Source organism: Muntiacus reevesi, chromosome 17 (genome assembly GCF_963930625.1).
Source record: "Muntiacus reevesi chromosome 17, mMunRee1.1, whole genome shotgun sequence".
In the NCBI taxonomy this organism is placed as follows: Eukaryota; Metazoa; Chordata; class Mammalia; order Artiodactyla; family Cervidae; genus Muntiacus; species Muntiacus reevesi.
Genome location: NC_089265.1, coordinates 21,970,946 through 21,982,124, shown reverse-complemented (window position 1 = coordinate 21,982,124; position 11,179 = coordinate 21,970,946). Strand labels below are relative to the sequence as shown.

General features: G+C 40.5%; 1 protein-coding gene and 1 non-coding gene across 2 annotated transcripts; one reads left to right on the top strand and one right to left on the bottom strand.

The window, feature by feature from the left end:
- Nucleotides 1-4,289: 4,289 nt before the first annotated feature.
- LOC136148816 (U4 spliceosomal RNA) lies at nt 4,290-4,432 on the top strand. The gene has a single exon (XR_010659581.1). It is a non-coding gene; the product is annotated as a U4 spliceosomal RNA (small nuclear RNA).
- A 4,292-nt stretch (nt 4,433-8,724) lies between these two features.
- Nucleotides 8,725-9,285, bottom strand: LOC136148422 (interferon beta-2-like). Its single transcript, XM_065907952.1, has one exon. The coding sequence runs from the start codon at nt 9,283-9,285 to the stop codon at nt 8,725-8,727; it is 561 nt and encodes a 186-aa protein (XP_065764024.1).
- Between the last annotated feature and the right edge of the window lie 1,894 nt (nt 9,286-11,179).

Genomic DNA, 11,179 nt, shown 5'->3' with positions numbered 1-11,179 from the left:
TGAATGTTCTTTTCCACTGTACATATGACTTTGGTAAAAATGACATTCATTTATTATCCCAAAGGACTTGCCTTTTGTGTGAGATTTGGGGAAGGCTGCTCCTTAAGCTCACTTAATTTTATGTGAGAAATTTCTACAATCTGGGGGACTTACCTGGCAGTCCAGAGGTTAAGACTTCACCTTCCAAGCAGAGGATCTAGGCTCAATCCCTGGTTGGGGAGCTAAGATCCCATATGCCTCACAGCCAAAAAACCAAAACATAAAGCAGAAGCAGTCTTGTAGCAAATTCAGTAAAGACTTTAAAACTGCCCACATCCAAAAAAATCTTTTACAAAAGGGAAATTTCTACCATTTTTATTCATGTGTAATTAAGTTAAACACTGGGCACCTTCCACAAGCAAGGCCATGTGCTAAACTAAATCATACATCCTGGACATTTATTCCTCAAAAGTTTGAGATATGACTATCCCCTATTTGCATAACTTGCCCAAGATGATACAGCTAGAAAGTATCAGAACCCTCATTAGCTCTCAGGTCTATAAAACCTGTGTGTTTTTCACTACAATAAGCTTTTATTTTGAATATTTGGATTTTTAAATTCACAGATTGCCACTTCATTCTTTTCTGGATTAATAAAGCATTTTCTGCCTTGAAAACTATTTGTTTTACCTCTGGATTTTCCCGAAAAAAATGAAAGAAAGAAAGAAAGAGAAGGAGCCAAGAAGTTAAAAGGTAAAAGGAAAGAGAAACTTTGTTGTGTATTTCCATAAACAACAGGGCACTGGTGGTTTTTCTTACACATTCTTGTGAGATAACGAAAGCCACTGGTGTGAGACGAAAAGGAAACTGCATGCAGAGCCTTTTTGCTACAACAAGGATTAAAACATAGTGGTCAAGAGAAGGAAATGCAGCCTCACCAGGGGAAACTGTGACTCACCCTTCAGACAACTGCCTCCAAACACCTGAAGGGAATATATTCTCTGTAGAGGCTGGTGAAGAGCAGATGGGAATTTCCTGCTAATCTCCATAGAGCAAGGGAGAGAAAGTCGTTTTCTGAATGGGAGGGGCTGGAAGGGAGACAAACTTCTTGAGAGCAGGGAGCAGCCCTTCTGCAAAAGGTCCTGACAAGCCCTTGGAGCAAAGCCAGGAGCTGGAGCCTGTGGACTGTAGACCTCCTTGTGCTCTCTATAAACCACAAGATCAGGGCTATGATGTTGGATTAACGTTAACAGTTTGACCAGTTTGACAGGTAGCTCCCAGGTAGTTCAGTGGTAAAAGAATCCACCTGCCAATGCAGAAGACACAGGTTTGATCCCTGGGTTGGGAAGATCTCCTGAAGGAGGAAATGGCAACCCACTCCAGTATTCTTGCCTGGGAGATCCCATGAGCAAAGGAGACTGCTGGGCTACAGTCCATCGGGTCGCAAAGAATTGGACATGACTGAGCACACACACACACACACACACACACACACACACACACAGATGATTACAGGGAGTTGAAAGCATGGTTTCTGGTTCCAAATATCTCTCCATTCTTACCAACTGTAGACTTGGGTAAGTTACTTAATCTTACTGAGTCTTGGTTTTCTTATATGTAGAAAGAAGACAGTAATAGTTTCCTTTAGGGTTCTCAGAAGCATTAAATAAGATGGTATACATTTATAACACGTTTAGCAGAGCCCCTTGCAGAACAAATGTCCTTAAGAAATGTAGTTGTTATTGTTGTGTTTGCATTATGCTATTATCGCAGATACTCACATTATAAAGGCATAAATATAGTTACCTTGATGATTCCTCAAAAATTAAATACTGAAGTACCATATGATCTAGCAATTCCACTTCTGATTAAACTTGTGTCTTTATGTAAATCACCCCCAGCCACTTAGCTCTTGAGGTCTAAGAGATCACTAATGCAATAAATTCAGGTTATCATACTCAAAGATTTAGAAAAAAATACAAATGCCTGAGGCTCACATAGATATTTGTACACTCACATTTATAGCAGCATTAATTAAAATAACCAAAAGTTGGAAGCAACTCAAATGTCCATCAATGAAGGAATGAATAAACAAAATGAGATATACACTTACAATGGAATATTGTTCATCCGTTAAAATGAAGGAAATTTTGATACATGCTACAACATAGGTGAAACTTGAAGACATTTTAAGTGAAATAAGTCAGTCACAAATGAAAGAAAGACTATGAGTCCACTTATATGGGGTACCTAGAGGGTTCAAATTCATTGTTGTTATTTAGGTGCTAAGTCATGTCCAGTTCTCTTTCAATCCCTTGGAATGTAACCTGTCAGGCTCCTCTATCCAAGGAATTTCCCAGGCAAGAATACTGGAGTGGGTTGCCGTTTCCTTCTCCAGGGGATCTTCCCAACCCAGAGATTGAATCATGTCTCCGGTATTGCAGGTGGATTGTTTACCACTGAGCTACCTGGGAAGCCCCATTTGAATTCATAGAGATAGAAAATAAAATGGTGATTGCCATGGTTGGGAGGAGGGGAAATAGGGAACTAGTGTTTAATGGGTATAGAGTCTTAGCTGGGAAAGATAAAAAACAAACAACAACAACAAAAAAAAAACTCTGAAGTTGTGCTGTGATGGTTACATAACTGTGGAAATGTATTTAGTGCTATAAAACTGTACACTTAGAAATGGTTAAAATGGTGGGTTTTATATTGTGTATATTTTACCACAATAAAAGAAAAAATAGTTTGGTCTTTGTTTTCTGCAACTTGAAATGCAGTTGGTGCAGGCATGTAATGTAGAAAGTGCTCTGGGCTTTTTTTCCAGAGTTTCAAGAGGAGAGGATCAACTTCTTGGGCAACCTTTTAAAATATGAGAGACTATTGCAATGTGACATAAAAACCTCTTACAATCTAACTGCTGACAATGTTGAACTTAGACTGTAAGGGCCTATTGGGGCTTCCCTGGAGGCTCAGTGATAAAGAATCCTCCTGCCAATGCAGGAGACATGGGTTCAATCCCTGGGTTGGGAAGATCCCTTGGTGAAGCAAATGGCAACCCACTCCAGTATTCTTGCCTAGGAAATCCCACGGACAGATGAGCCTGGCAGGCTACAGTCCATGGGGTCACAAAGGAGTTGGATATGACTTAGTGACTAAACACACATCACAAGGGCCTATTGATTTAATCTTATCTTGGAATCTTATTAAGAGACATTAGGCCATCAAACAAGGTATGCTGATTCTGAAAAAGGGACACAAGATACTGTGGCTTCATTTTATTTTTCTTCCTTCTTATCTGTTTTTAAGAACTTTAATGAAGCATACTTGATATCCAATAAATTCCATATTTAAAGTGAACATTTGATTTTGATGCACATGTACACTCCTGAAATCATGGATACCAACACAGAAAACATATTCACATCCTTCCAAAAGTTTCCTCATGTCTGTTTGTAATTCCTGCCTCCATCTGGTTCCTCAGTCCCACCACACCCATCCTCAGGTCACCATTGATCTGCTTTTTGTCATTATAGTTTTCCTTTCTAGAACTTTGTATGAATGGGACAATACAGAATGTATTCTTTGTCTGTCTTATACTCAGCATAACTTTGAGATTTATCCAAGCTAGTGTGTGTATCAAAGATATATCCCTTTTAATTGCTGAGTATTATCTGGATATACTACAATCATTTCTTTAATCATTCATTTGTGATGGGCATTTGAGTTGTTTCTAATTTGGGGATATTAGAAGTGAAGTTCCTACAAACATTCATATACAAATGTATGCATAGAAAGATGCTTTCCTTTCTCTTTGGTGAATAACTGAGTGGAACGGCTGGGTCATATATTAGGTGTATGTTTACCTTTTTAAGAAACTATAGAATGGTTTTCCACAGTGATTCTGCCATGTTTTACTTCTACCAGCAGTGTAATGAGAGTTCCAGTTGTTCTATATCCTTGCCAGTGATTGATCAATTCAGTCTTTAACTTTAGCCTTCTAATAAGTGTGCAGTGATGTCTCATTGTGGCTTTAATTTGCATTTCCTTAATGACTAATGATTTTGATCAATCATCTTTTTCTGTTCTATTAGCCAACTTATTGGGTTGGCCCAAAAGTTCACTCAGGTCTTTCCATAAGATGTTACAGAAAAACCCAAACAAAGGTTTTGGCCAACCCAGTCTTTGGTGACATGAATTCAAGTCTTTGTCCATCTTTTATTGGGTTGTTTTCCTGTTTCTGAGATTTGAGAGTTCTTTATCCATTGAAAAATCCTTTACCATATATGTGTCTTGAAAATATATCTCCCAGCTTTGCATAGTGGCAGTATCATAGCCAATGAGGTTTATCCGAGGCACGATTATTGCTAATTGGAAAATATGTCTCCCAGTCTGCCATAGATCTTTTCATTTCCTTAAGAAGGAAGGAAACTTTTGAAGGGAGCTCCTTTTTTTCTTACTCCTAGGCTAATAATGAAGTTTGAGTTTCCTAAGAACATACTACACAGGAAATTATAAACCAAAGCCGAAATTTTGAAACAGAATGCCAATTGAAACCAAATTTACTGATAATTGCTTGATGGGAACAATTGTTTCTGGTCTATTATCCATCAAGTCAATTAACAAGGTAAGTGATTAACTTGGTCCTGCTAAATTAAGAGAGTATATTTCTGTGCTGGCAATTCTTGTCCAATCTTAGAGTTTGTTTTAAACTAACTGTTCTAAGAGATTTTAGACAATTAAACTGAGGTTCATAAAACAACAATCTATGTTAAGAAAAAAGGATAAATTCATAAACTGTTACTTTTTCAAGCTTAATAAGCATCAGTGCAAGAGATTTAGAGAAAATGTTTGCAATTAGCAAGACCTGGTTCTGGGTGCCCTTCACCTTCCAGCTGCAGTACCAGCTGCTGACTCTCTGTGTATGCCTCAGACCAGTAAAAACAGAAGTCCTCTTCGGTGAGGGTCTTGCCTATGGCTAGACAGACCTCAAATGTGTCACTTGTAGAACTGCACCAGGATGGCTAGTGGACTTTCCGCAGGAAGGGTAGTGGCTATAGTAGGTCCTCATGTAATTAAATGGGTTCCTGTGTAATCAAAAACCATTTCACATTCATTATCTGATCTAAGCCCCCCCGCCCCACACACAGAGCATGAAGCAGGCTTTCCTGTTTCCTTGTACTTATTTGCTATTCATTTATCTCTTTGGTATAGTATTCATTCAAATATATCACCCATTTTTTATTGGGTTATTTTCTCATTGTTGAGTTGTGAGAGTATTTTTAATATATTCTGGACACAAGTCCTTTATCAGATATGTGATTTGTAAATAGTGTCTCCCAGATTTTGGCATGCTCTTTTCATTTTCTTAAGAGTACTTTATGAACAAGTCACTGCATCAGATATATCTGGGACCTAAAAGTGCCTAACAACACCCAAAATTCCTAAACACCAGCTTTGTTAAGTGCAAAAACTACCATACAAATGTACACTCATATTACGCCGTATCTACATGTCCATTTGGTTAGGCAATATTTAAGTACTCATGTTAACTGAGATGTTTGCCAGGGCCTCCTACCTCCTTTAACCCTTAAGCCATGTCTTCTGCGTGATTTCCTTGGGAGGTAGAGAAGTGGGAGTGGGAAGCGGCTCTGCCTTCTGTCCCCACTGATTTGGTTCATGTATGGACGTCTAGACACCCTCTGTTTGCTTGCCATACGATTTCACCCCTGAACAAGTGGGGCCGTTGTGTGGGCAGCCTTCTCTACTGAAGGTTTGAAGAAGATGGAGGAGACGATTTCATCACATCAATGCACATGATTTCAGGTTGCCTGTGAGGCAACTTAATTTGCCCTCGCTAGAAATTTTTCACTGCTGCCTTATTCCAGTGAGAATCACAGCTCCAAGTGTTCCTCTCTCTTCCCTCCTCAAAAACAGATGCCCCAAAACATGCGAGTGATGTTGCAATGTCTTTTGTGTTGCCATAAGCACAACCTCAAGGTCTCACCTTGTTTCACAAGAGACCCATTTGGTATTTTTTTCCCCAACAACCAGCACTTTCCTAGTGAGGTTTTCTGGTGCCAGCTAAAACAATTACTTCCCTCCTCATATGTAGCTGTCTATGAAGACATGTTGCCTTTTATGTGGCATAGCTGTTTAGCATATGCAAATACAGATGCAGTTTGGGGTTAGCCTCCCTCATTCTTATTAGAATTAATATTAATTTATCATTCATCCTCTACGATGATAGAGATACTGTTTAAAAAAGCTTATTTTGGCTGCACTGGGTCTTTGTTGCTGCACACGGTCTTTTCATTGTGGGGAAAGGACTTCTCTACTTGCCGAACGCAGGCTGTAGAGTAAGCGGGCTCAGTAATTGCAGCACACAGGCTGCAACATGCTGGATCTTAGTTCCCCAACCGAGGATAGAAAGTCTGTCCCATGCACTGGAAGGCAGATCCTTTTTCTTTTTTTAAAAGACTTTTTATTTATTTATTTATTTTGTGTGATTCAGAGATACTGCTACTAAAATTTTGGAGTATTTCCTCCCATTCTTAATGCATTAATGCCTTCTTAATTCTTTTTTTTTTTCTATTTATTTTTATTAGTTGGAGGCTAATTACTTTACAATATTGCAGTGGGTTTTGTCATACATTGACATGAATCAGCCATGGATTTACATGTATTCCCCATCCCGATCCCCCCTCCCACTTCCCTCTCCACCCGAGCCCGCACTCTTAAACTTTTTATTTTGTATTGGGGTATAGCCAATTAAGAATGTTGTGATAGTTGCTGTATACAGCTAAGGGGCTCAGCCATACATACATATACATGCATCCATTTCCCCCAAATTCCCCTTCCATCAGACCACCACATAACATTGAGCAGGGTTCACTGTGCTATACAGTAGGTCGGAAAGCAGATGGTTAACCACCGGAGCACCAGTGGAAGTCTCACGGACATACTCTTGATATTCTGGATGGACCCGCAGGCTCAGCTGTGGCACAGTTATCATTCTGCAGAAGAAGCCTCTCCTCTATCGGCTGGTCCCCTGCACACACACCCAGAGCAGACCTTTCCCAGGCTGCCCAAGCCTCTGGCTTTCTCAGCCGGTTTAGCCGTTCGGCCCAGGTGAATTTTGGCATCCTCTTGACTGCTCTAGACAAGCCCTATCACGCGGTCTTTCGAGGTCCTGACTTGTTTTTGACTCCTAGGAGAAAGGAAGCATGGGTGCAGAAGGGCTTTTGGCAGAGCTGGGCTGTGGAGTCGCCGACTGTGAGGAGCTGGAGGGGGAGGGAAAGTTTATTGTGTTCCCCAGTCCTTGACTGGCTTGGGAGGACCCAGCGACAGACGCGCTTCTCGGTCCCACAGTTGATGTCTTACCCAACTTCCGTCAGAAGGGGGAGCTCCGAGCTCATTGTCTGCGCAGTAACTCGCCTAACATTTCTTTTCAAGGCTGAATTCCTTAATGGCAAGGCAGACTCCTAGGCATTTATTTGCTCCAGGAGAAAATGCTCAGCACAATGCATGGATGGAAGCAGCTAATGACAGGAACAGTCACCGATTCAGGTTCTCGAAGGGTTCAGTACAAAGACAGTGTCCCAGCCATGCTGGCCAGGCGCCCAAAGAGCTCCTAGGGAAACTGTATTTTCCCAGGAACTTCCCTTTCTTCCCTGCTTTCTGGTTTTTCCCTTGGCCTGAAACCACTACATCTGTTACACCTGTCTTGGATTTGGCTTTAGAGAGTAGGTGGCTTCAGAGATGCAGAGCAACAGGAAAAGCAGGTAGGATAGTCCTGTATGAACAAGGAAGGGGGAACCAGGAGCAGACTCGCTTTTCTGGCGGGGAGAAATGAGGAAAAAAACTAGTTAGATGGCAGGGGTATCAAGCAGAGGCTTTTTCCCCTCTGGCATCTATGCCCCGGAAGCAGACAGAGACCCCAGCTCTCCTAAGACAACCATATACTTTGGCTGTTTCATGAAGAGTGCGATAAAGGGACTGCTCCTTAACAGTGTCACGGAAGTGCCAGGGAACTTCTCACCCTTGGGCATGGTTGGGGGGTGGGGAGGGACATAAACATATTAAAATCCTATGGAGGGGGGATGTGGAAAGGAAAGCAGGGCATCCCATAGATAATAGGGATGAATCAAGGGCAAACACAGGAGCTGAAATAGTCCTCCAGTTACCCTGACAGCCAGTCAAATTCTACATTGAGGGCCAAAGAGCCTTGGGCAGGCACAGTGGCTCCCAGTGACTCCTAGGTGCCTCTGCTTCTAAGGCCACAGTCATCTACTTGTGTCTACATTTTAATTCTGTAGAGGCTCAGGCCACATGTCTCCTAAAAATCACTTCCCTTATCATCTTTTACCTTGTATATACCACATGACTTCCTTTCATTTTAAATTCATCGAGGGCAGGAGCCAGAAACTCTACAACTCAGCAGGCTCATCCTATAAAGAATGTCTCCTAGGTGCTCTGCAATTTTTAATAATGTGTTGTCACATAAATCAAGTTGACATTAAAACTGCCACGTTGACTTTTGTTTCATAAATAATTTTTATTTCCCATATAAAAGTTTAAATAAATAAATAATGCATAAATAAATTTAAAAATAGTTTACAGTCTTTAACTGTCCATTGAAATCCAGTGCATTGCATTGTCAGTTACTTCAAAGAGCCCCTGCTGGCTGAAGAGTCTCACATCAACATCACATTGTCCATTCCCAGAGCCACAGGTGGGAAATGTTCAGTCTTGGAGGTAAACTGTTAGGCTCTTCAGGAAAGAAAAGTTCATGAGCATTTGCACTCTCACGACTGTCCAGGCACAGCTGTTGTACTCCATGGACTTCAGGTACTGCACGAGGTTGAAGTAATATTTCTTCAGGTGAGGAACGGTCATGTCTCCCGTAGTGAAGTTTTTCTTCTGCATGATTTCCTTCTGGATTGGCTCCAGATGAACCATCTGCCCATGGAGTTCCACAAGGAGGTCCTCAATGATGGTCTCAGACCAGCCAGTGCTGGAGAAGTCTCTGGTGAGAATACCGAAGATCTGCTGGAGCATCTCATAGATGACCAATACTGCATCTTCCTTCCGCAACTGCTGTGCTTGCTTCATCTCCTCAGGGACCTGGAAGTCCATCCTGACCTCCAGGCAATGTTGAGGAGTTGACGGTAACTGCCGCAGGAGCTTCTGACACACCGCAACGCTCTTCCTTTGTTGGAATCGAAGCAAGCTGTAGTTCATGGAGAGAGCTGTGGTGGAGAAACACAGCAGGAGAACCATCTGGAGGAGGCACCGGTAGGTCATGATGAAAACAGGCACAGGGCTACCTGTTCTGCTAGTAGATGCTGAAGCTGAGTCTTCAAGAGTTTGCAGCGTGAATGTCCTTCCTCCCGGAGTGTGGGCTACTTATACAGGATTGGCCTCCATTCTTTCTATTTGAGAGGAATTTCCCACTTTCAGTTCTCCCTTTCAGTTTTCCTGTGTCATTTAAATTATTAGTTGCCTCCAAAACTCTTTTTCTTTAAGCTCCTTGCTATTTTAATTTACATATACCATGGGGAGGAAAGATACACAAACTGAGAATTTCTAATGTTTTTTAAAGTTTCAATGAATTGCTGAATGTTAAAGAAAAATATAAGCCAAATCTTTTGAACCAGATTATTACAGGATTCTTTCATTTGGAAAAGATTTTTCTTTTTGTTTATCTCTTTTCATATTATGAGATTTGAGGAGAGGAGGCCTTGTTTGTAACAGGGTTTTCTTTTTCATAAGAATTAGGTTTAATTCTCAATTCTGCTATTACCAAACAGTAATACTTGCAGTGTATGATTGTAAAAGAGACACCTATTTTTTCTATTTAAAAGAGAATGATGTTAAACTAAGCTGATGAACAATAAATACATGATATATGTATGATTTAAATTAAATACATGCAGTTTATGATTTTAAAAAAGACACATTTTTTTCCATCTAAAATAGAGTGATGTTCCTAGAGGGGTGGGGATGGGATAGGAGTGGGGAGGGAGGTTTCAGAGGGAGGGGGTATACATATACCTATGGCTGATTCATGTTGATATATGGCAGAAACCAACACAATATTGTAAAGCAATTATCATTCAATTAAAAATAAATAAATTTAAATAAAAAGAAAAAATAATGTATATAGAAAGCAAAATAGAATGATGTTAAACTAAGTTGATATGAATTTTTTGGAGGCCTTAGCCACAAGCAACAAGACGTCATATAACTTTATCAACCTTGTTGTTTTTCAGTCACTAAGTCGGGTCTGACTTTTTGCTACCCCATGGAATGCAGCACACCAGCCTTCCCTGTTCTTCAGTACCTCCCAGAGTTTGTTCAAACTCATGTCCATTGAGTCAGTGATGCCTTCCAACCATCTCATCTTCTGTCACCCCCTTTCCCTCTTGCCCTCAATCTTTCCCAGCATCAGGGTGTTTTCTAATGAGTCAGCTCTTTGCATCAGTTGGTCAAAGCATTGGAGCGTCAGCTTCAGTATCAGTTCTTCCAATGAATATTCAGGACTGATTTCCTTTAGGATGGACTGATTTGATGTCCTTGCAGTCCAAGGGACTCTCAAGAGTCTTCTCTAGCACTACAGTTTGAAAACATCAATTCTTTGGTGCTCAGCCGTTTTTACGGTCCAATTCTCACATCCATACATGACTAGACAGACCTTTGTTGTCAAAGGGATGTCTCTGCTTTTTAATATGCTGTCTAGGTTTGTCATTGGTTTTCTTCCAAGTAGCAAGTGTCTTTTAATTTCGTGGCTGCAGTCACCATCTGCAGTGATTTCAGATCCCAAGAAAATATTGCTTTATCTCAACTATCCAGAATATAACTGAAAACTAAAGACTAATTAATATTTCTAAGCAGGCAAAATAAATGTTACACAGGCCATGCATAAAAGTCCATGGTTCCTCTTGTGGTTGGCATTTATGACCATTATTGAGGGTCAATGAATTTTTATTTTGTACATGCTTGTTTTTTTTTTTAATTTTGTACATACTTCTAACAATCTAGTCTGATTTTCCATTCTCATGCAAATATATACCACCTTTAAGAAGAGATATAGAAGGAAAATGGAGGAAAAATATTAAGCAATCAAGGGATTGAGACAAGGGGTTCTAGTTCAAATATTTCTGAGACTGTTTTTGTGTTTATGTGTAGGTACTGATGC